The following is a 22957-nucleotide window of genomic DNA, read 5'->3' as shown; positions in this document are numbered from 1 at the left end:
TTTCCTAAAGTTCATCGTCACAGCCTCTGCCAGCTTCTCGTCCTGCTCCAAACGCACCATGTTGTGCACAACACCTGTCGATTTTTCTAGCGTAAACATCGTCAAATGATTCGGCAGGTATTCTGGAGCCGTATGTGGACGTCTCTCTGCCGCGCCAATGTTTAAGCCAACGGTGCTCGTAGAGTCCCGCTCTAATATAGAGCTGCCGGCCGCACGGTCTTGCTTGTTAAGCTCCCCAACAAGGACATCATGAAGAGTGTCCTCCAGAAGAGACTTGACAGACGCGCACAGCATCGTTGCCGCGTAATTTTTAATATTCATTGTCCGCTGAATGTGTGTCTCCAAGAGATCAGACAAATTCTGAAAGGACGCAATCGCATCAATCGGCACAAAAAGAAATGATGAGTTCTGTTGTACAATGTTTTGCTCCAAAATCTGCGTTGCGGCATCAAACAAGCTTGTCATTTTACGCGTACTCGCCACAACCTCCACCTTCAAGTCGTTCCCCTGCATTCCCGGCCTGCTGCAGGCGGTACGGTTGCCCTGCAGATGTTGACACACTGGCGCCACAGACTCGCTATTGAGTAAAATATAAATCTCATTTGCTCCATTCCCCGCGAGATTCTCGAGGATGTAGTCAATGATGGGTGTGTTGCAGACAGGCAACAGGGCGAAGGGAAGTTCCTCTGCTGGGGCGACAGGAAACAGAGGGTGGGAGGAGGCGTTAAACACCTCCCCAATGACAATAACAACAAACGGCGGGTTTTGACGCTTTCGTCCCACTTCCATCCCTCGGCGTGATGCGGAGAAATCCATCAATATTGCCACTCCAGTCAAACAGCCGGGCTACTGTCTCCTTCCGTCACTTTCTTCTCCGCCTGACGCCTTCTTATTCCTCTTATTGTTATTCTTATTATTATTGTTGTTGCGGCAGTAACGTGCACAAACGCCACACACCACCCCGTTGGCAAACATTCCAAAAAAAGAAAAAAAAACTGAACGGACAGCTCACCTTTGCCAGCAACATCTGAAAAGGCAGCACAGTGGGATGAGAAACACATGCATAAACAAGTATACACGTCCGTTTTTTGTTTCGTGTTTTTTTTTTTTTTTGTATGTGTGTGTCTGTTTGTGGTGAGAGAAGAAAGGAGAAATGCCTCTGAAAATAAAGAAACAAGCAGACACAGGCGCAAAGAAACTTCCAATATTTTTCCCTCACATCCTAATTTATTCATTCATGCGTTCACCCCTTCTCCCTACCACATTCACCACACCCTTTTCCCTCTTATCATGCATTTTGTTCCCAAGCCGATATTCCTCCACCCTCTGGGTGTAAACAAAAGTATAAGTGCTCTTTCTTACTCCCACAACCCCGCCTTTGCTTTCCTGCCTCTTCAGAGTGGGCGGGTGTTCTGTTGTTTTTTTAATCACTGAAGTCATATGACGATGAACCGCTCGAAGCCTCATCATCGTCGTCTTCATCATCGTCATCGTCGTCATCAAAAAAAGAGTCTTCATCGCTGCTGCTGCGGCTGCTGCTGCGGCTGCTGCTGCGGCGACGTTTCCTGGAGCCTTGCGACTTCTTCGGTTGTGATTTCGGCCGTTGTGGTGACCGCTTTGCCGGTGGCACGGGAGCCAACTTCTTCTTATCGACGCTGCTGACGCCCAGAAGCGCAAGATCGTCGTCTGTGTCCGTGTCAATTACTGGAGCCACCCGCGTTGATTGTGGTGGTGGTGGTATGAACGCTGCAGTTGTTGTTTTGGCGGTGGTGGTGGTGTTTTTGTTGTTACATTTCGGCGCGGTGCGTGTGAGAGCCTCAATGCCAAAGTCGTCAATGTCAAAGTCATCGGTGACGACAACTTTCTTCGCTGCCTCCTTCTTGACACGTTTGAGGCCTTCCTCCTTCGGTTTCCGCGGTGCCCGCTTCGCCGCCGGTCGCTTCGGCTGCGGCTTCTTTGCCCCGCCGCCCGCGTTGTTGCCGGGGCCGTCATCGCCCAGCACGACACCATCGCTGCCGCCGTCTTCGTCGTCGTCGTCGGGCCGCCAACCCCTTCCACCACCGCCGCCGCTGGCATCACTCATAAAGAGATCGTCATCACCATCAACGTCATCGCTGTCGTCATCTGAGTTCTTCTTCCGTCTCCGCTTTGCCGCGGGTTTACGCCCGACTGATGGGTTTTTACGGTCGCCACCCGCGTCGCCATCCACGCGTGCCGCACGACCGCCCTTCTTTTCGGTTTTGATGAACTCCTTCGCGAGTGCCTGTCGCGCCTTCTCCGACAGCAGCGGCACACGCAGCCGTCGCGGGTCGAACGATCGCTTCTTCTCCATCTTCTTCCGCTGAATGGATGCAATCTCCTTTGCGCGTTCCTCAAATAAATTCTCAATGCGTGGACGCAGCTGGTTAAGGTCCTCCGCCCACAAATCCTTCGGTGTCCGCTTCTCCAGCGCAGCAAGTTCATCACGCGCCTTCTGCAGCTGCGACTGCAGCCGCGCGATCATTTCCGCAGTCAAATTCCACAGCCGCATCCCTAATAAATAGTCGTAGTCCCGCGCAGCACGTCGCATCTCGGGGGTTTCTTGATTGTCCTCATCTCCCCCCTCATCGACGGCGGGCTGCAGCACAAGAAAAACGTCCTCCGCCGTGGCGTGTGTGGCATCCGCTGCACCCTCCTCCTCCCCCTGCTGGATTGTGGTGGAGCTCACCTTCTTCTTCTGCTGGAGAGGGAACGGGGCGTAGCCGCGCTGTCGCAACTCCTCCAGCAGCTCCTTCTTGCGTCGCCGCGTCACAATAAGGCGGCCGTCCACCACCTCCGTCACAAAGCGCACCATGTTCTCCAGCTTGGACGCAACAGATCGCAGGTCACCAATCAAAAAATCTCGCCGCTTTGCGTAGTACTCAAGGCGCACCAAATAAAACTCCTTTAGTACCGCCTCGGCGTCGCGGTACTTCGTGATCTGCCCCTCCCTGTCAAAGGCAATGATGTTTGTGGCGTGGATGTACTCACGCAGCTGCAGCCTCTCCTCCACACAGCCTTGCGCCACCCAATGATGGAGCACCTCGGGGTGTAAGAAGACCTCAAAATCAACTGTCACATCTGTGTTGTGTTCGCGGTACTGTACCACAACCTCCTTCTCGCGCAGCTCCTCAAGAAACTTTTTATAACCCTGCGTCCACGTCCCAATAGGCAGCTCTGTGATTTGCACAACACCGTCCGGTCGCACATTGGCACACCCTGTGGAGACAAATTTTCCCTTTTCCTTCTCTTCAATGGTGCCGGCGAAACCAAAGTACCATGGCTTCATCGGTTGAACCTCCTCCCCCCGTAAAAGACGCATCAAGTTATCTATGACTTCAAGGGGTGAGTAGTTGGGGATGTTCGTCGCAAACCCCGTCCCGATACCGGAGGTGCCATTCACCAACACCATCGGAATGACCGGCACGTAGTAAAAAGGCTCCACCGAAAGACCATCATCATCCTTGTAGTCCACAACAAAGTCATCCGATGGGTGATAAATGTACCGCGCAATGTTTGTGAGGCGGGTAAATATGTAACGACCCGCAGCATGATCTTTTCCCCCCTGGAGTCGTGTACCAAACTGACCGTCTTGCTGCAGAAGCGGTACATTATTGGAGCCCACAAAATTCTGGGCAAGTCCCACAATCGTTTGTACCAGCGATTGTTCCCCGTGGTGGTACGCCGCATGCTCAGAGACATAACCGGCGAGTTGGACCACCTTAATGGAACGTGTGAGACGACGCTTGAAGGAAGAAAAAATAATCTTACGCTGTCCAGGCTTCAAGCCGTCTATTACACTCGGGATGGAACGTTCGCAATCGGCCACAGAAAAAAGAATCAGCTCCTTGTCCACAAATTCCGAGTACCTCACAGTTCGAACGTTGTAGTTCATAGACTCGTTCACATTTGTGTTCGCCTTAAATTGTGTGATCCAGTGCTTTCTTTCCTCTACTTTGTCCTTCGCGAAGGCCATGACAATGCGGGCGTCATCGGTTGCGTCCTCATGCACAAAGTCAAGCCGGTGACGGTCAATATTCTCAAAATACTCACGTCCCTCCTTCGCGCCTGAGGTACCGAGCCCTTTGTAGTACCGTATTTCGTAGTTTCGTATGCCATCGCCAATGGCGTTCTTCCACTCAAAGTAGTCCGGCATTGAAAAGAAGGAAATGGCACGATCGTCACCATCGGAACGTCCTTTTTTACGTGCCTTAACAATAGGCGTAATGAACTGCTGCAGGAATCCAGGTGTCTTAATTAAATCTGGCCAATAGTGGTGAATCATGTTGATGATGAGGCCTTTGATGTGGGAGCCATCATGATCCTGATCTGACATGATCATCAGGTGTCCGTAACGCAACCGTTCCACGCCGCTGTACTTTTGACGAATGTCAAGGCCCATGATCTTACTGACAGCTTGAAACTCTGCACACGCCATTACTTTTTTCAGTGTTGCGTCACGCACGTTGAGGGGTTTCCCACGCAATGGAAACACGCCAAAGTAGTCACGGTCCTTCACGGCAAGTCCGGCCGTACAAAGCGCCTTTGCTGAGTCCCCCTCCGTGAGGATAAGGGTACAACGATGGCTATACTTTCCGCCCGCTTCATTCGCGTCATCTAATTTGGGAATTCCAAGAATCTGCTTGCGGTCGGCGTTGCGCAGTTTGGAGGCAATCTCCCGCGTCAGTTTGCTGTTCGCCATCTCCACCGCCCGCTCCACAATGCTGGATTTCAGAATGCAATCGATCATGGAGGGTGGGAGGTCGCAGGTGGATCCAAAGCGGTTCTTTGGCGTGTTCAGTGTCTCCTTCGTCTGCGAGTCAAAGCCGGGGTTCTCGACGAGGCAGTTGATGAACACAAAAAGGTGGGGACGAATCATGTGCGGTTTCACCTCCGTCTTGCTCTTGCGCTTCGCCTGCTCCGTCACCTTTGCGATCACCTGGTCCGTGATGTACCTCACGTGTGTTCCACCCCGCGTGGTGGCGATGGAGTTCACAAAGCTCACCTGCTGAAACCCGATGTTTGACACACGCACACACACCTCCCACCGGCCATTCACGCGGGCATAACTCGCCGCCTTTCTCTCCTCGCCCATCATTGGGTACAGATCCACATACTCTAGAAAGGAGGAACAGGCAATCTTTGTATCGTTGAGGTAGCAGCGAAGGGACTTGTCTGTGCAGCCTGCTACATCATACACACGACGTCGCATCATGTGCACCATGTCTTCGCCAAACCCCTGAAGGTTGAACTTCGCAAAGTCCGGGTAAAATGTCACGACGGTGTAGTCCGGCCCCTCAGACGGCGTAATGACGGGTTCCTCGCTTTCCAACATGTTGTTCCGCCACCGCATAAAGAATTTCTTGCGAGAGCGGCTATGCACCGTCTCCACCTCAAACCGCGTGGAAAACACATTCGTTAACTTTGCACCAAAGCCATTTCGGCCGCCAGTGACTTTCGCCTCGGTGTCATCGTAATTGGATGACGTCAGCAAATAACCGAAAATCATCTCTGGTACCCACAAGTTGTGCTCGCGGTGCCGCTGCACGGGGATACCCTCGCCGTTGTTGTATACCCGCACCATACCCCTCTCGGCGTCAATCCACACTTTGATGGCAGTCTGACCGAGCGGGTCCCGCACTTTGTTGTCCGCGGCATTGACAAGAATTTCGTCAAATATTTTATAAAGCCCGGGCGTCCAAGTGCACTTTCGTAACTTCATGATATTCTCCGCCTCGTCGTAGAGCCACATGTCCTCCGTGACAGGTTCAATTGTGCCAATGTACATGTCAGGGCGAGACAAAATGTGTTCATGCTGTGTTTTCTTTTGGTAAATCTCCTCCACAGTTCGATTAGCCATTTTTTTTTTTGTTGTTGTTGTTGTTCGAATGTCCTCTTCACTTCTTCTGTGCGTTTATTCTACGCCCTTCTATGTTACCTCCGTCCTTTTTTTTTTCCCCCCTTCTTCTTTTCTTCCCCTTTTCCTTTCTCAAAAAATACAAACGAATAAGACCGCCTCTGTCCTGTGTGTCCCCCCCCCCTTTTTTTTTTTTATGGTCCTTTCCTCTGATGGATGGTTACTTGTCTTCCCTCCGCTTAATAATGTCGTATTGACTACAACTTTTTCCTCACCCTTTATGCCGGCAATGGTATGAAGTGTGTACAGGCACAAAAAGGAATCAATGTATGAACGTACGGCGTGTTCCCCCTCACCTTTTTTCCTCTTCGGCCTCCTCCCCCGGTGCAAAAGTATTTATGTGCTCTTGCCTCTCTCTCTTTCTCTCTTTCTCTCTCTCTCTCTCTGTGTGTGTGCGTGTCTATATAAATGTATATATACGTATATATCCCAGTCTCTGCCCTTCTGTATTGTTTGTATGTATTGTTTGTGGGGAATTTACCTTCTTTTCGCTCCGCCCTCTTCTGTTCTGTGCCAGAAAACAAAAAAAGTGTCGAATCAGCTCTGTTTGATGTCAGGTCTCAACTCCAAGCACTTCGTAGTGGGGGGGGAAAAAAAAAAAAAAAAAAAAAAAAAAAGCATCGAAGTTCGTCCAAAACAAAAAGAAAAAAAAAAGCCCCTGCAGATGTCGGCCAAAGTGACTTCATCGGCTTGAGTGTGTCTCCTCTTTTCTTTTCTTTTCTTTTTTCTTAACGAGCAACGCCCGGCTGCTTCTGCTGCTGCCGAGACGACGCCATCACCGCCGCGGCGCCAGAAGATGTCAGCAGCGACGCCTCAAACTCCGCGCGGGTTTGATCCTTCGCCTGCTCCCTCGCCCTTTCGTACTCACGACGCACAAACGGGACGGGTATCACAAGGCGGAGGCTGCGGTCCTCGGCGTTGAGGTGCAGGAATCCCATGTTCAGCAGCGTCCGCAGCACATCCGGCTCCTCCAGCCGCACCTGCTGCGCAATGCCGCGCACGCTTGTGACCTTCAGCGTCTCCGTCTGTGCGGCCCGCACATCGACGTCGTCGTCGGCTTCGCTGTTCCGATCGGAGCTGCCGGCGCGTGAGCGTTTCGACCTGCGGCCTTTCGCCGGTGTCGTCGCCTCCACAATGACGCTTTGATCGTCGGTGCTGTCACCATCGCTCACTTCAACGGCAGTCGTGGATTCCGTCACGAGTGTGTGCATCCACGCCACGAGAACACGGCGCCAGTAACGGTCATACGCGGAGGCGCCCAAATCCGACAGTGGCCTTTCCGGAGATCCGACATGTTTCCTACGGTATGCGAGTTCGTAACTTGCGGCTATCATGAACTGCCCAAAATGCCCCAGTTGCGGCCGTCCGTTACTGCCGCCGCTATCTTTCTGCTGCGTTGCACCGCCTGCAAAGCACGGTAAGGTGACAATGCAAGCCAAGTTGTTGTCCGCCACCTGTTTCTCCCACGTGAAGTAGCCAACAAAGTACATCGCCGACGGGTCGTCTGTGTATTGTGGAAAGTGTCGATGGTGAAGACAAACAACGTAGAAAAAGTAGTTGTGCACATCGTGCCCTGCCAACTTATTCTCCAGAAAAGACTTGCCAAGAAGGAATAAGTGGCGGCAGTATGTCACCTTTTGACTACCGTTCACCTCAAACATCGAAAACCCGCGTGATTCATCGCGGTAAATCTCTTGGCCTGGTGGTCTTAATCGGCCCGCGCGGTAGCACCTTGTCTCGTGCTGCATCTGTTCCAAGGTACTGTAAATACGGAGGGAAAATGGACACAAGTATGCGTCGCGAATAAAAGGGTTAATTCCTCCCGTTTCCTCCGACAACCGGAGCCCTTGTCGCTCCTGGTCGGCCATAGATATTGGTGCCAACGGATCATACTCTCTATGAAAAATACCGTAGGGCGCATAATACCAGGGGGCAAAAACAAACTTGCATAAGTACACAAAGTATCGAATTGTTGTCGGTGTGCGGCAGTCACGAAGAAGACGTTCCTCAAAAAAATCCAGTAGCTTCTCCTCACGGCGTGTTCGAATCATTCCCAGCGTCACCTCCCTATACACCGAATTTAAAATAGGGCCATGAATGCGAGTAGACCCGCATGGCGGCGGGGAAACGGTTCCCGCAGCTGCGTTGCCACCGCCGCCGCCGCCTTTGGCCTCCTTCAGCCCAATGTCTTCCAGAGAGAACCACCCACTCAGGCGGTGATTCAAATCCTTCAGACGCACAAAACCGTATAGCGGCGGTGTAACCAGCGGGGCGTGAGTGTCGACATGAAGAAAAGCCGGTGTCCATAGGTAGCGAACCTCCAGCAAATGTCCTCGCCGTACCGTGGCGTCAGGCCCCCGCACGCTACAAGGCGTTCCAAGAATCGACGACTGGCGCGGATACTCCTCGGCCTTCCTGTCGCTGTTCTTCTCCATCGGTTCCTGTTTTCGCGCCGCGCCCTGCTGTCGTTGCTGTCGCTTCGTTTATAGACTTCGTTTTTTGCCGTTGTGAAGGTACCGGGCATCGACAGAAACGCCGCGCACACTTCCATGCACAAAAGAGGCAAAAAAAAAGGAAAAGGAAAAAGAAAAAAACTTAACGGCAGCAGCTTTCTTAGAGAAGGAGCAGACGCCCATTCGGGGTGCACTCCTTCGCTCGCATGTTCCCCACACCCTCCATCTGCCCTGACGTCTTCGTTTTCAGAGATTTCTTCTTTTTTTTTTTTTTTTTCTTCCTCTTTCTTCCTTTTTTCGTTTCAATCTCCATGCGGTAGGGCGGGGAAAGCGCGGTGCAGCCCACCAACCCCACGTGTCCCTAAATTGTGGCCCCGGGCGAGTGAGTAAAGGAAGAGAGCGTGTCAACAACGAAGAACAGAACGAGAACTAAAAGGGGGAACAGGAAAATGACCAAAAAAAAAAAGGCATACAGTGCGTCAAATTCATCAACGTATAAAAAAAATAGGGGGAAAAAATACACAAAAAAAAAGGCCAAACACGCACATACACACAGAGGGAGAGAGAGAGAGGGATGTGCATTCATTAAATTTCAGAAAGACGCTAATGGGCCTGAAAAGCCTTTGAAAAACGTGCTTCCAGGCGCTCCTCGATCTTCCGCTGCAACTGTGAACTTGTCAATACTTCAGCCGCCATCCTTGTTGTGAGGTGTGGATGGACTCCCCGGTTTGGAGTTTGTCGTGGCAGCGGTGACTGCGACGACCGCGCGCCTGAATTCACAAGAATAGTGAAGTCCTCCCCACCAAAATGTCGTGGTGAAAGGTGTTGTTTTTTTTGTTGTTGAATAGGGCGGCTGTGCACAACAGGTACAGGCTGTCGCGGTGTTGTCTTCTTGGCCCAGCGACCCCGCTGTGACGTGTTGCCAAACGAGTGCGAGGTGGGGCTACGCTGAAGGAACTCCGTTTCCATACATGAAGGAAGCTGCTGGGTCTGAAAATGTGGATCTTGCGGTAGAGAAACCCTCCGCATCGACGCAGGCCGGGGGGACCTACTTTGCATCCTCTGCAGTTTCTCCCCCAGTCGCAAGTCCCGCTTCAACGTGCTACGTTGGCGCTCCGCCGACAACAGTGGCGGCGGCGGGGTGAACATGGACACAAAATCCGTCGACTTCTCTCGTGCCTTGGTGGAGTTGCCGTCGTGATCCGATGAATGGCCATCCTTCCTGCACGACACCATGCCACTCTCTTTAATACCGGCAAGAAGAACTTTATTCTGCCCATGTGCTTTCCGCGACCCTGACAGGTACTTCTCCATCTCCTCCAGAAGCTTACACCGTCGTGATTCCATTCGATCAAAACATTGTGCCTGTCTCTGAGCGCGCAGGATCATCATTCGTTGCTCAACAATCTCGCAGGCCAGCATGTTGGACGTTAGGTTTTCCATCTCAGCACGCAGGGCTGACTCAAGCTCCCCCTCTTGTCTCGCGAGCTCTTTAAGATATTCCATCACTTGAGAATCTACCGGCTTTCCTGGAACAACACGAGACAACATGGCATCCAGCAGCACCTCCTCGTGCTCCCATGCAGGCTGTTCCTCATGCCCTCGAAGCCTCGGTGGTAGCGATGATTTATTATCCCCATCAGTGGAGGATTTATGCTTCCGAACGGGTGGCTCCATATCACGAATATAGGAGGGATTAAAATTGAGTCCGGGCCGCCGCTCCACTTGTACGTTCGGCGGAAGATCACAATACGGAAAGGAACCAAGAGAAGTGACCGAAACAGATGGTCTCTCTGAGGCTATAAAATTTTTGACTGCGTCTTTCTCCCCCTCCAGTGGCTCTTGCTGATCATGGGGATCCAGAGGAGGGGATGGAAATGTCGCGGCAGGCAGGGATGTGGAGAAGACCGTCCCATTTTCCAACTTCTTTTCAGAAAATAACGATGGGGTGAGTTGAATGTTTGCTTCTGTCTCTTTGATCGATGATGCCTCGGTATTTTCCTCTACTTTGGGGTTTGTTGAGTCTCTCAGGTTTGTTTCACCAACGTCGGGAAGCTGAATTTCAACTGCTGGTTTCTTCGCCTCTCCATCGGCCTCGGAGGTACTCTTCCATTTTTCCGTGGGTACGCTTCGATCTGGTAGATTTGGGCCCTCTTCAGGTAACTGCGACAGCCTTTCTAATTCCTCCCGTGGCTCCGTAGTGAACTCCTTTTCTTGTGTCCGCAATGACCTCTGCTGGGTGCTGGCCGTCTCCGTGGAGTCATCGACGACAGCCGCATTGATAGTTGCCTTAAGCATTTCACTTGGCGTATCCTCCCTCGGCTGTGGCGGTTTGGATACTGACAGCGACGTAGGTACTGCCGGTGGAGCGGAAACCGCAAAGGGAGGGGGCGTCATAACTTCAAAATTCTTGGCGAGTTCAGTGATGCTTCCTCGGCCCTTCGTCACTTTTTTCGTTCGTGACCACTTGTACATCTCCAGGTAGACAATTTGGTTTGCGGGGTACATGGCACGGAACACATCACAGAGCTGGTCAACGGTGATCTTGCCCTCACCATCGGGAGGGGCGTGTGCCTTGTAGAGGTTCGGTACGTCCAGGCGTACCGCACGCATCAAGGGATCGAGCGTTGAGCGGAGAGTTTTTAGGTCCGTGCGGTCCTCACCGTTGAAAACACCCCTCTTGAGAGCCCCCCGGATGTAATTCCATACCAGATCGTCGTACGAGATTTTTGAGGCCTTCTGTAGTTCATACATGAGGGAGAGAAAACTGTTTGAGTTCAGCGGGCACTTGGCCCGATACTGGTCGATAAGAGCCTGATGCTCAGCTGACGCAATGATGTCCATGACGCTCATCAGTTCCTCCTCGGAGATGGGCTTTCCATCGTGGAAGGACTCGTGTATGTCACGAATATGCTGGCGATACTTGAAGGGCACAGACATGTTTTCTAGCCAAGTTATGATACCGTGATATATGTCTGGATGTAAATATGGATATTTATATTTATATTTATGCCTATATGATTCTCGGTGCGAGAAGACAATCAAACACATTCCAAAAGAATAAATAAATAAATAAATAAATGAGTAATTGGGTGGGGGGGGAGTAGATGACAAGCACAAAAAGGAGTCAATATGCACAAGAACACAACAGAAAAATAAATAACCCCCCTACGGAAGATATACATGAGATTACATCAACGTATACATACCGTTTATGTGCTGCATTGTTGATTCCCGCATTATTCTTTTTTTAAATAATTCAGACGAATTTACTCCCTTCGTTTTGTCCCCCATTTTCTTTTTTCTTCTTTTTTTTTTTTTTTTTTTCTTTTCTTTTCTTCTTCTTTTTCATCACCCTTTGAGTTTCGCTTTTCTTTTAACATCCCCTTTTATTTTACTTTTATCACTTGTTGTTGCGGGTGTTGGTGGTGGTGGTGGTGGTGGGAAAAAAAAAGGAAAAAAAAAAAATTTACGTTGTTTTTTCATCTCACATGCCGCTCTCCTCTTCTCTTCTCTTCTGTTTACTTCGCGGCAGCAGTTCGAGTCCCCACCCCCGTAAAAATACCCCTCGGCCCCCTATTCCTCACACACACACACACACACACTCAGCCCGCGCGGTTTCACTTTCGCTTGTGTTGTTATCCTCCTTTTCTGTAATTTTCTTTCCTTTTCTGTATTTTCTTTCCTTTTTTTTTTTTGTTTTTTTCGTTTGTTTGTTTGTTTTCTTCTTCCTTCCTTCCTTCGTTCATCCTGTCACAGCTGCACAACGAATCGACGAAGCGAGAGGCGATGGGATGAGACGCGGGGCCTCCGTTTACAAAAATAATAATAATAAAAGAAGAAGAGGGGAGAATACGTGAGGCCACCTCATTTACCCCCCCGGCACGCACGCATATGCACGCGGTCTTACAAACACATGGACCTGTCGGCTGATTTATTTAATCTTCTTCCAGTTCAGGTACGTCGCGACACCACCAGAGACGGCGGTGAGAGCGCCAGCCGTCACTGGGCCTGGATGCCACACACCCTTCATGTAGCCGACAGCCGCCATCGTCACCAACACATCTGAGGCATCCTTCGTCAGGTTAATCAGGGCACTCTTTGCCTCCTTGCAAGACGTCGCGGCGTCACTCGCGCGCTTCTGCAGCGCAGTGCGGAGCGCAAGGAGATCCAAGACAGCGGCGAAGAAGAAGCCCCAGAACTGCGACACCTTGCTGTGGTACTGGACGCGCTTAGGCTGACCAGGCACCAGCTTGTATCGCATGAGGAAAGCAACGTTGTCGCCAAGAATGTAGAGGAAGTTGCCAAGCACACGCAGTAACACAATCAACGCCGTCAACTCCATGCGGCCACCCTCTGCGCACTTCGCAAAAACGCTGCGCATCTTAGGAATATCTCCCATCCACTTGGCCATGCGCATCAGGGAGCGACCGTCGGTGATGGAGCTGGAAACCGACTTGTATGCGGACCTGCGGCACTCAACGGCATCGAGGGCGGCAAGAGCCTTCAACACACCGCCAATAAACTTGTAGATCTTGTCTCGACCGTCGGTCTGCCCAAGGAGCTTTACAAACTTGTCGAAGTCAGACATGATGCTATGTAGGGCTTCAAGCAGGAGAAAAACTTCCTTATAATTTTGTTGTTGTTGTTATCACGTTGCTTTAAATGAAGCTGTTTTGCGGCTTGCGAAAATCCACGGTGTCGAGAAGAGAAGTGAAAAGAAGATCGCACGGCACCCCCCCAGCAGTAGCAACCGAAAAAAGAAAAAAAAAAAAAAAAAAAAAAAGAAGAAGCTCCCAGCAATGCACACACACACACACACAAAAGGGGGCGGCAGACCCCTCCCCCTCCGTCCCCGGGCGTTCCAGCATTCGATATCCAACCCCGGCAGCTCAGGGCCGCTCCTCGGAGGCCAAATGCTCCAGCCGTGCCTCCAGCGCCGCAACCTCAGCCTCAACATTCGCTCTCGCAGACGACTCCAAGGCGTCAAAGAAAAACTTTGTCTTGTACCACTGTGGGTGATTCAAAAAAACTCGCAGAAAGGCAGCCCGACCGCGGCAAAAGTCTGCCTCGCTGTGCCAGCTGTACTCCCGCCGAATGTCAAGCGCGTATCTCCGGTAACGCTCAGCCGCAGTGCCCAAAATGGCAAGATCAAGATCAAGAAATATATGAAGAGGAGGAGGTGGCGGCGTTGGCTGCGGGGCGTCGTCCGTGCCGCCAGGCTGCGACGCCCGGTGCGTGTAGCACGGCTCCACCGCCATGTGTTGCTTCGTCTGAAGAATAAAATTCACCACCTCTTCCTCTACGCCTCGTGCAGCGTCGAGGTCATCCCAAAGCAGCGGTCCAACACGCCCCCTCGTCTCACCGTCCTCCAGCGCCGTCGTGTGTGATGTCGCCAATCGGCGGGCTTCATCCCAGAAGGATTGAAACCACGCCGCGCTGCGTTCCTCATTGTCGCTGCGCCTCGGGTCGTAGACCGCGTCGTGAAAGAAAATTGCCAACTCCACAACAAGTCGTCGTGCGCCCTCAGCAGGCAGACGATGCGCCACTGGAGCCTCGGACTGAAACCGTGCAAGGCAGCCCAGCATCTCCTCCAAGTGCGTCATCGTGTGGTAGTGCCGCTGCGGCTCCGTGTAGCGGGCGACGATATACTTTTCGTACAAATCTGTGGCGGCAGCAGCAACAGCGGCAGAGTCTGAGGAACTTCGCTGCAACAGACATCCGACGCGCTGTCCCCAGCAGGCAAATGTCAGTGGAAAAGCCGCGGTGGTAACTTTCATATCGCTTCCGCTCGCTTTCATGCGCATGCCACGTAGCCTTCCCCCCACCCTTACTCAGTCCCTAAATATATATATATATATACTCACACCTGAAGCGTGCAAGGCAAACACACGCACACCCAATCATAAAAAAAAAAGAGCTAAAAAGAAAAAAAAAAAAAGGTGTTGAAGGACGCGCAGCCGACAACAAAACAAGAACAAAAAAATTCTCTCCTTTGCGTGGGGAAGCCCACGCGGGGGCTCCAGTGCCAAGAGGGGACTGTGCAAAGCTCCGCCACAAGGTATAAACCCGCGGCAACGGACGCAATAAACTCGTGTCAACCACAAAGCAAGACGAAACACAAACTGATGCGAAGAAAGAAGAGAAGGTGGAGGCGAAGAGAGAAAAAAAAAAAAAAACACCCAAGACTTAAAGCACCCCGTTGTGAAGAGGCATAAGGGCGCAAATGTGTCCGCCAACCCCCCACCACCCCGCGCCATACATGACAACAATGGATGCCCAAACCTTTTCTCCTTTTGTTTCTCCAAAACTGCCGTCTTCTTTGCTCCCTTCTCCCCCTTCTTTTCTTGTTTCTTTGCTTTGTTGTTGTCCCCACCGGACCGGATGAACAACGCCGCCTCGCCCCCACAAAAGACAAAAAAAAAAATCCTTTTTTGGCTCCCTCAGTGGTTGGAAAATTTTTGTTCCCGCCCCTACGCCTGTTTTCTATCGGGCCCCGGCCGTCTCCACCACACCCCTCCTCCTCCCCTCTCTTTTTCCAGGCGTTCGCTGACTTCTGACACGGCGACACGCATACGAGTGGAGACACGACAGTAAAAATGTAAAAATTTAAAAAATTAAAAAAAAAAAGAAAAAAAAAGCAAATAATAAATATGTGAACAGACGCCAGCGTCACACATACACACACCCAAAAACACAGAGGAGCATACATATATTTAGGTGTAAAAATATGTAAGGATAATAACTGGACTATACTAAACACGCGTTGTATTGGTTTTCTCTCATTGCCTGTTCAATTTTCATTATTATTATTATTTTTTTTTTTTTCTTTTCTTTTTCTTTTTTTTTCCATACAATTGTCTTTTCTCTTCCTGCTCATTCTTAAGTGTGCATACATACATATGTATACATAAATATATATATATATATTTATTTATTTATTTATATTTATGTGTGTGTGTGTTCTCCTCCCTGCATGCGGTTCCAGAAAATAAAGTAATGAAAATAAATACGCGTCTCTTTTCGTGCTGTGCTGTTCTGCTTTTTAATATTTATTCCGCTCTCTCTCTCTCTCTCGTTCTCCCTTGAATTTCGACTTCATACCTTTTCGTTTTCGTTAGATAAATATTTATTTTTATATTCTTTTTTTCTTTTTCGCTTCCCTTCTGTTTCTTTTTTTTTTTTTTTTCTTTTTTTGTTTTTTGGCCTTCCACCGTTATTCTCCTCTTTTGGGTCTCATTGCGGTGCGTGAAGGGACGTGTGGGAGGGGAGGGGAGCAGACGCATCGGCGTCGGGGTGCCGTGAAGGCACCGTTTGGAACCATCATTATTTTGCCTCTCCATTAGCACACACACATGCACACACGCAAGAGAAAAAAAGTAAAATGAATGTCGGCTTCCCCTCCCCCCGCAAGCAGACGCATAGTTTTCAATACATATAAAATATACATACATATACATAAACATACATATATATATATATATATATAGAGAGAGAGGGAGAGGGAGAAGGCGGAGGACACACGGCGTTTTATTACATGGCATGTGTACACAAATAATAAACACTCCTTTCTATGGCAGTGCGAACTTCTTGCTGTAGTACTCCTGCGATGTGAGGTTTATTTGGCCCAACAGTCGCTCCAAGTGTGCCTCGACGACCTGATTGCCGTTCTCCGGCATCAGCGTGAATTCCAGCCCAACATACGCACGGAACTCCCATTCCTGAACCTTCTGCCACGTCAGGCTGGCGAATGCCTCGTCTTGTCGGAAGCGTGTCTTGACGTATTGAATCTTCTTGTGAATGTCGCCTGTCTCAATGAACTTCACGGCGAGTAGAATACACGCGGCGAGAGCGAGTCCGCAGTTCCGCTTGCCAACCATTCCCCGCATGACAAGTCGCTCAAAGTACCAATTGGCATGCGCGACGGTAACCACCTCTATAGGGGAATTCTCCTCGAGAGCAAAGTTAAGCAGCGCAGCGCGTATTTTTCGCAGATGGGTGAGTTTAATCTCACGTATTTCAAGCTCGGGATGCTGAATGTAAAAGTCATTGTTAATATCCTTTTTCAGCACCTTCATATCCACAAAAGATATAACAGAGGCACGGTACGACTGCAGAACTATAAGTTTCTTACGCCGTTCTCCGCCTGTGATGTTGCCTGTGTCCAGAAAAAAGGCATCATGAAAGACCGGGTCATTCCTGCAGCGGTTGTGAGTGAGCATCTTGCCGTACGATCGCATTGCTCTTTCACTGTGGCCCCGCATCTGCCGCAGGCGATCGGATCCATCATGCGATTCACAGTCGGAACGACTATCCGTCTTGTCATTTATGTCAACGGAGCAGCTGTCACCGTCCAACTCCTCGCCGCCCGCGCCGCCGTCTTCCCCTCTCTCAATGACGGTATTTTCATCGCTCCTATTGCCGCGACGACGCTGGGGGTCTGGGTCGTAGCATTCCCCAAGATAGGGCTCCACAAGACGATCATCCTGCCAGTACGATGCTTTCAGCGGAGCAAAACAAGAAAGAATTGTACACAGGCTGGCAGGGTGATTGTATTGGACTCCCGCCGCTCGGCGGCCCACGCTCAAGCTCCTTCCAGCATCCCCATTATCTTTTAAAGAATCTCCCTTTTGTTTGGCGGCCGTGTTTCCGCAATTCTTATTTTGTGAACCTTGATTCTGATGATGCAGCTGAGATTCCAGGGCAAGACGCAGCCGGACCCGCTGTCCCTCGCCCCGCACCAATGTCTTTACAGAAAGCGGTGCTTCTCCTTGGCGCAGAAAAGGTAAATCCATGTCAATTCCGTGGTGTGCGTTGCCATGACCTTCGCCACGGTGCGTGGGCTTGCGTTGGAGTGCCAGTCGCTTTGCCATTTCACCCACTGAAGTAAGAAAGGCAACCTGCTCCGGGTAAAATGAAGAGGGGGCGGTGGTTGGGGGCGGTGCTGGCGGGATTGCGGCAGACGATAATGACGATGCGTTATCCATGACGCTGGAATTGGAGAACAAAGTGTTTGGCGACTCTGACGCTGATTGTTGTTGCTGTGCGTGAATGGACGGGCAAGCCTTGCTTTGCCTTTCCGCACCGTTGCTGTTGTCATCCCCGCTGTTGCTCGGGTGCCCCTCCATGGCAAGAGGAGGTTTGACGCACAACCCCATGAGAGCCGCCGTCGTGCGAGCCAACTCCTCTTGGCGAAAAGGGTGGCCGCCATGGCTGGTGTTCTTCTGCTTCGTGTTTAATTTCGGTCGCGGGTTTACCCCGCTAATAATATTGTCGCTGGTTTTATTCCTACAACTGCTACAACTACAACCGCTGCTAATACTGCTACTACTACCACTACAACTGCTGCTGTCTCCGCTGGCTTCTTCGCCGGTTTCAGAGTCCTCAGCATTTCCTGTGCTGCCGCTTACATGTCCCTTGCACAATTGCGGTTCCTTCTGCGGCAGAGGCGGCGGGGATGTTGATCCTTCCCGGGAGGATTTCTTGTGGTGGTTGGCCAGTTTTGCTCGATTTCCGTCCAACAAGACGCCCGTAAAAAATGCGGCGGCAGGAAGAGAAAAAAAAAAAAAAAAAAAACGGTGGGTAATAAGGCAGGCAAAAAGCAAATTTCTCTTCCAGTAAAGAAATATATATATATATATATATGTGTGTCTTTTTTTTGTTTTTCCTTCTTCTTTGTTTTGTGTATTTGTTGTTGTGGTGGTGGTTGCTGTTCTTTTTTTTTTTCCTCCTCTTCTTCCTTCTATGCTGTGCTCTGTTCTTCCTTCTCTTTGTCCTCTCGCTCCGCTTTCTCGGCTTCGCTGTGGGTGTCCTTGCTGCACGGCAACTGTATTTATATATATATATATATTTGTATCCCCTGCAGGCATCATTGCGTGGTTCAGACAGAGATGAAGAGGAAGGGGAAAAGGGAAAAAGGGAAAAAAAAAAAAAAAACATCACACACCGTGAGTGTACATGACACACAGAGACAGACAGAGAGAGAAATAAAGGGGGGTGCATCCAAGCTGGCTGAGATTTAAAATAACGCCGTGACACAAGTTATGAAGGACGTGCAGCAGCCGGTGGTGTTCTTTTTGTTTTGTTCTCCCTTTTTTTTTTGTTTTGTTCTCCCTTCCTCCACGGGGGCCCTCGTCATTTCCACCGCACCTCGCGCCTTGCAGGCGACGGAGCAAAAGTGGAGGAAAGAGACGTTTTCTTCATTTTGTTTTTGCCCCCGCCTCGGCCCGCTGCAGTCGTGTGCCCCTCCGCCGCCCCCTCAAATGCACGCACACAGACGGGTCCGCGGAGCAGACACACCACGACGCCCGTCCAAAAAAGAGGGAGGGCAGCGGGGCGGAAGTCCACCGCACCACGTAAAAGTACACCACAACAAAAAAAAGAAAAAAAAGAAAAAAAGACCTCGTGTGTTTTATATAATTGTGAGTAGACATGAAACAAAAGATGTGAAAAGACCGAAAAAAAAAAAAAAAAAAGAAAAACACACATGGAGTCAAAAAAAAAAAAAACTGCACAAAATACATAAACATACATAACATTGAAATGGATAAATATAAAACGCTTTGCGAGCCAAAATCAACCAAAAAAAAAAAAAAAAAATCATGCGCTCAATGAAAAAACGCAAAAGAAATTTGTGAATGAAACAAAACTCAAAATAAAATAAAATTAAAATCAAATTAAATAATATCCTTTTTTTTTTTCTTTCTTTCTTTCTTTCTTCTTCTTCTTGCCTCCCCCTCCCGCTCCCCTCCCCTCCACTGCAGTTTCCTTTCATTGCTGGTAAACAAGCATGTGTCTGTTGGTCTGTGTCCGTGTGTGTGTGCCATATTTCTGCTCGGATAACACAACCATGCAGACTTTGCATAAATAAATATATACATTTAAATTAAATATACATATAAATATATAGATAGATAAATAGGTAGATCCCTCGTGTTCTCCATTATATTATATAAGTGAATTAAGTAATAATAACACGACTAAGATTATTACTACGACTAATAATAAATAAATAATAAATAAATACAAAAACTAATCAATAAATAAACATACAAACCTGAAAGAAAAAAACAAAAAGACGCGTGTATATAAACATATATATACATATAGATGGATGGATCGATATACACATACATGCATTCCCACAAAATATTGTATGAGAGCATGTGTGGAAGCATACATACACATGTAAAAATAAAAAATAAACGGGGGAAAGAAAGGGAAACGGGGAGATAATAGTTTGCACGCACTGGATTTCAGTAGAAGAAAAAAAAAAAAAAGCTGGGAATTAACACACACACCAAAAGAAAAAAAAAAAAAGAATTGATTCTCCTTTTCATTGCTACGTTGTCTCCGAATGATGGGGTAAAGTGTAGGGGGCTCATGTCTCGCCGCACATCGCCTCCCCCTGTTCTTCTCAACTGCGGTATCAACGCAACGCAAAGTGGTGGAAATCACTGAAAGGGAGCTGCACATGTTAATATGTACGCACGTGCTCTAAGCAACGTCGCTACGCGTACGTGTACTTCTGCGCGTGCAGATCCCACCCTCTCTCCCTCGTTGACACACGCACCGTAATGGGGGAGCGACAAAAGCAGCAAAAAGTCCGCAGAGACACTACCGCACAAAGAAAAATAAAACAAACGTGGCGTGAACAGTACACGAGTAAAAGAGAAGAGTGGTGGTAAAAGTTTACAAAAGAGCCCACGCCCAACATTCACGGCTTGGCAGTAACGGTACACACACACACACAGAAAAAGAAAGAGAAAAATACGTCAAAAAAACTGCACTCAGAAAGAGAAATAAAAAGTAAAAAGATGGAAAAAGAAAAAAACCCAAAACAAAAAACAAAAATATAATATATACATATATACATATATATATATATTGAAAAAGGTGAGACACTCTATTGAGAGAGCTGCCAGGCAGCTGGAAGGAGCTGAATGATCTATGGCCTGCATTCACCAGCTGCTCCTCATCGTCCTTGCGTGGCAGTTGTCTCCTTCGACAAGACCCCCACCCCCCTGCGCCCAGGCAGCAGTGAGTTCAGATGTTGAGCGGGACCAGTGGCATCACCTGTCGTGGTCTTGGTGGTTGGGCACTCCGTTAGGAGTGCGAGCAGTCGTGGGGCATAGGGAGGACACAACTTCGGCGGGTTATTAAGCCGCAATTGCTGCAGGGACCTGCTTGTGGCGTTTGTGACGCCATTGCAACATAATGTGAGGCCCATATCCCTCCGACGTCGGTCATGGTGCGGAGCGGAAGGCGGTTGTCTAATGCGGTCAGCCACTGGAAGGATGCGTTGGCGAAGCGGCGTTGTCTGGTCACTCCCGCCACATGTCGTTTCCAAGAGAACTGCGTTAGTGCTGGTGGTTTCACCGTTTACTGTCCTCTTCACTGGGGTCCCACAGAAAGTCACGGGGGCTCCTGTGCCCAGTGAGGGTGGCAGTGAGAGATCCGGCACGCTGCAGCTGCTACTGTTACCAGTAACCAAATGATGTACAAAGCCACGCCCAAGTGATGCGGCCAATACTAGTGGCGATTGCTGCTGATGGTGTTGTTGTTGCTGCTGTGGTACAAAACCGGGAGAGTAACCACCAAGGCCTTCTGTGATCCCCGCTGCCGTTGCTGTCTTCATCATTACACCACCGCCGCTGAACCGTGACGCAGAGGTGCCACATGGCAAAGATGACCTCCCGGTTTGTGGCGCGCTTGACAAGGCCTCCCGCATCGGTTTGCCGTGGTACGCTGCGCTGGAGGCGATGTGCGGTGACAGTCGCACGACGGACCTCGTCACGTGGGGCTCATCCTCTTCACCACGCGGCGGAACGGATGCGTTGGCGGCGGTGCTAGCGGACGCCATCAGTGTGCCCCCCTGTTGAGAACGTCCCTTAAAGAACGCGACAAGTTCCTCCTGCTCCATATCTCTCGGTGTGTCTTTGCCGCGCGCGGTATCCACTTCCAGAAGCCACTGGACAATGTCAGTCTCATTCTTTATGAACGGCAGTGTTTGCGAGCCCGAGTGCCAATGATAGAACTCGTTGGGACGGTCAGAATTGCTGCCACTGTCCGCCGAAACGACGCCGATGCGCTTCGGGCTCTTATCCACTTCGCCCATCTTCGTCGACGCCGCAGTGCGGAGGGGAGCGGATGTATACACACACGCGCAGGCGCAGAGTAATGAATTGATATCTCCCCCCCCCACGCCAAATGCCTGGCACAAGGCAAGCAAAAAAAAAAATGTATATATATATATATATATATATATATATATATATATATTGTTTTGTTGTCTGTGTTCTCTAAACAAATAATAATAATAATACAGTAGGCACAACAACAGCAACAACGGCACTATTAAAGAAGAAAAAATGACGACAAAGCTGTTGGTGCAAAGTAGAAGCCGTCCGTTTGGTTCCTCCTCCCGTACGCCCCTAAAAATAAAAACGAAAAAAAAAAAGAAATTTGTGCCTGCCTTTTTTTTTTTTTTTTTTTCGTTCGTTCTCTTTTGTATTGTTTAATGTGAAAGGTTTTTCTTTTTGTTTTTGTTGTTGTTGTTGCTTATATAAATATATTGTTTTATTTTTGGTGGGGGGAGAGAGATAGAAAATTCTTCTGTTTTGTTGTTTTTGTTTTTTTTTTCTTGATTTTTACCTTTCGTTCTCCTCCCCCCCACGCGCCACTCACTCTCTCGCTTCTGTCTGCTGGTGTTGCTGCTCCTGCTGCGTCCCCCTTTCTTTTATCCCCTCGTGTGTGCCTATGCCTGTGGCTGTGTGCCTGTGTGTTTTTGTGTGTATATCTGTCTATCTATCTATATACACCGAGTAGGGGCTGAGATGAGGCGGAAGGAGAAAGAGAAACAGAGTGAAACAATCATCGCCCAAACTCATTCGCTTGTATCCCCCTTCCCCACCCCCTCCGCAAACAAAATTACACAAAATGTAAACATAAAAGATTAACACACACGCACGAACAGAGTGAGTGTAAAAGAGAGAGATGATACACCTCCTCTCCGTGGCATTAGGGTCCGCTTCATCCCCGCGTGCCGCTCCCTCAGTATTACCCCTCTGACGTCAATGAACTCTCGCGCGGTGCACGGTAGTGGTACCAGTAATGGGCACGCTTCACAATGCCGAGCAGCTCCTCACCACGAAACCGTCCAAGTGCCCCATAGCCACACTCCACCTCGCTATAATGTTCCACATCATCATGAAAACCGCACCCCTTCGTCGCCACGGATACAGGAACCGGCTCGCAGCTGTGATCACCGATCGAAACGGGTGTGGAATGATCCGAGAGTATTGCCACCGTGCTGCCGTCTGGAAGAGCTGTCCACAGCCTCTGGAGGGCCTCCCCACATCGCTGAAGCATCATTAGTTTCTTCTCAAGACTCCTGTCGTGGCCGGCGTCGTCGACACCCTTGACATGAATGACAGCAAACACGCTGCGGACCATCCCTTCTTCCCTCGTGGCCCCATCCACGGCACCAGCAAGACCGAATTCACGTAGAGCAGCGTCCACCTTTGCGTTGACGTTTGTTTGGTAATCGCCCCGTTGCTCCAGCAGGCGC

The 22957-nt window shown here is 49.7% G+C and overlaps 9 protein-coding genes across 9 annotated transcripts, besides 42 other annotated features; all 9 read right to left on the bottom strand.

Annotated features, from left to right (window-relative positions):
* On the bottom strand, positions 1 to 816 carry Tc00.1047053509203.79 (hypothetical protein, conserved; the record flags this gene model as incomplete). Its single annotated transcript, XM_805631.1, has 1 exon — positions 1 to 816. A coding segment is annotated over one exon (816 nt), but the record flags the coding sequence as incomplete, so codon positions are not given.
* Positions 1 to 17900: a sequence feature (heterozygous, Esmeraldo-like haplotype).
* Positions 887 to 927: a microsatellite.
* Tc00.1047053509203.70 (DNA topoisomerase II, putative) lies at positions 1424 to 5878 on the bottom strand (the record flags this gene model as incomplete). Its single annotated transcript, XM_805629.1, has 1 exon — positions 1424 to 5878. The coding sequence occupies one exon, from the start codon at positions 5876 to 5878 to the stop codon at positions 1424 to 1426; it is 4455 nt and encodes a 1484-aa protein (XP_810722.1).
* Positions 1464 to 1502: a microsatellite.
* Positions 1520 to 1554: a microsatellite.
* Positions 1962 to 2072: a microsatellite.
* Positions 6286 to 6321: a microsatellite.
* Positions 6526 to 6552: a microsatellite.
* Positions 6635 to 6665: a microsatellite.
* Positions 6664 to 8370, bottom strand: Tc00.1047053509203.60 (histone acetyltransferase, putative; the record flags this gene model as incomplete). Its single annotated transcript, XM_805628.1, has 1 exon — positions 6664 to 8370. The coding sequence occupies one exon, from the start codon at positions 8368 to 8370 to the stop codon at positions 6664 to 6666; it is 1707 nt and encodes a 568-aa protein (XP_810721.1).
* Positions 8642 to 8686: a sequence feature (A-rich).
* Tc00.1047053509203.50 (uncharacterized protein) lies at positions 8992 to 11439 on the bottom strand (the record flags this gene model as incomplete). Its single annotated transcript, XM_805627.1, has 1 exon — positions 8992 to 11439. One exon carries the CDS (start codon positions 11437 to 11439, stop codon positions 8992 to 8994), a length of 2448 nt encoding a protein of 815 aa, XP_810720.1.
* Positions 11448 to 11476: a microsatellite.
* Positions 11682 to 11736: a microsatellite.
* Positions 11807 to 11832: a microsatellite.
* Positions 11973 to 11993: a microsatellite.
* Positions 12046 to 12118: a sequence feature (A-rich).
* On the bottom strand, positions 12323 to 12979 carry Tc00.1047053509203.40 (glycosomal membrane protein, putative; the record flags this gene model as incomplete). The annotated part of the gene is made up of 1 exon (XM_805626.1): positions 12323 to 12979. The coding sequence occupies one exon, from the start codon at positions 12977 to 12979 to the stop codon at positions 12323 to 12325; it is 657 nt and encodes a 218-aa protein (XP_810719.1).
* Positions 13145 to 13180: a microsatellite.
* Tc00.1047053509203.30 (hypothetical protein, conserved) lies at positions 13281 to 14195 on the bottom strand (the record flags this gene model as incomplete). The annotated part of the gene is made up of 1 exon (XM_805625.1): positions 13281 to 14195. The coding sequence occupies one exon, from the start codon at positions 14193 to 14195 to the stop codon at positions 13281 to 13283; it is 915 nt and encodes a 304-aa protein (XP_810718.1).
* Positions 14296 to 14329: a microsatellite.
* Positions 14984 to 15040: a sequence feature (T-rich).
* Positions 15204 to 15237: a microsatellite.
* Positions 15281 to 15340: a microsatellite.
* Positions 15517 to 15592: a sequence feature (A-rich).
* Positions 15820 to 15877: a microsatellite.
* Positions 15960 to 18260, bottom strand: Tc00.1047053509203.20 (cyclin dependent kinase-binding protein, putative; the record flags this gene model as incomplete). The annotated part of the gene is made up of 1 exon (XM_805624.1): positions 15960 to 18260. The coding sequence occupies one exon, from the start codon at positions 18258 to 18260 to the stop codon at positions 15960 to 15962; it is 2301 nt and encodes a 766-aa protein (XP_810717.1).
* Positions 17677 to 17738: a microsatellite.
* Positions 17901 to 17954: a sequence feature (haploid, non-Esmeraldo-like haplotype).
* Positions 17940 to 17964: a microsatellite.
* Positions 17955 to 18672: a sequence feature (haploid, Esmeraldo-like haplotype).
* Positions 18014 to 18033: a microsatellite.
* Positions 18037 to 18114: a sequence feature (A-rich).
* Positions 18102 to 18168: a sequence feature (GA-rich).
* Positions 18218 to 18240: a sequence feature (AT_rich).
* Positions 18673 to 18756: a sequence feature (areas merged during assembly that could not be assigned to a particular haplotype. This can correspond to areas where the two haplotypes were merged or to regions with more than two copies in the genome that were merged during assembly.).
* Positions 18757 to 19658: a sequence feature (haploid, Esmeraldo-like haplotype).
* Positions 18762 to 18786: a microsatellite.
* Positions 18846 to 18869: a microsatellite.
* Positions 19040 to 19072: a microsatellite.
* Positions 19077 to 19107: a microsatellite.
* Positions 19251 to 19315: a microsatellite.
* Positions 19391 to 19435: a microsatellite.
* Positions 19474 to 19523: a microsatellite.
* Positions 19659 to 22957: a sequence feature (heterozygous, Esmeraldo-like haplotype).
* Positions 20241 to 20275: a microsatellite.
* On the bottom strand, positions 20363 to 21505 carry Tc00.1047053509203.14 (uncharacterized protein; the record flags this gene model as incomplete). Its single annotated transcript, XM_805630.1, has 1 exon — positions 20363 to 21505. One exon carries the CDS (start codon positions 21503 to 21505, stop codon positions 20363 to 20365), a length of 1143 nt encoding a protein of 380 aa, XP_810723.1.
* Positions 21628 to 21669: a microsatellite.
* Positions 21917 to 21950: a microsatellite.
* On the bottom strand, positions 22447 to 22957 carry Tc00.1047053509203.10 (2,3-bisphosphoglycerate-independent phosphoglycerate mutase, putative; the record flags this gene model as incomplete). The annotated part of the gene is made up of 1 exon (XM_805623.1): positions 22447 to 22957. A coding segment is annotated over one exon (511 nt), but the record flags the coding sequence as incomplete, so codon positions are not given.

Source organism: Trypanosoma cruzi, genomic scaffold (assembly GCF_000209065.1).
Source record: "Trypanosoma cruzi strain CL Brener 1047053517169 genomic scaffold, whole genome shotgun sequence".
Classification (NCBI taxonomy): Eukaryota; Euglenozoa; class Kinetoplastea; order Trypanosomatida; family Trypanosomatidae; genus Trypanosoma; species Trypanosoma cruzi.
The sequence above is the reverse complement of the archived record's forward strand: the minus strand, read 5'-3'. Positions and strand labels throughout refer to the sequence as shown.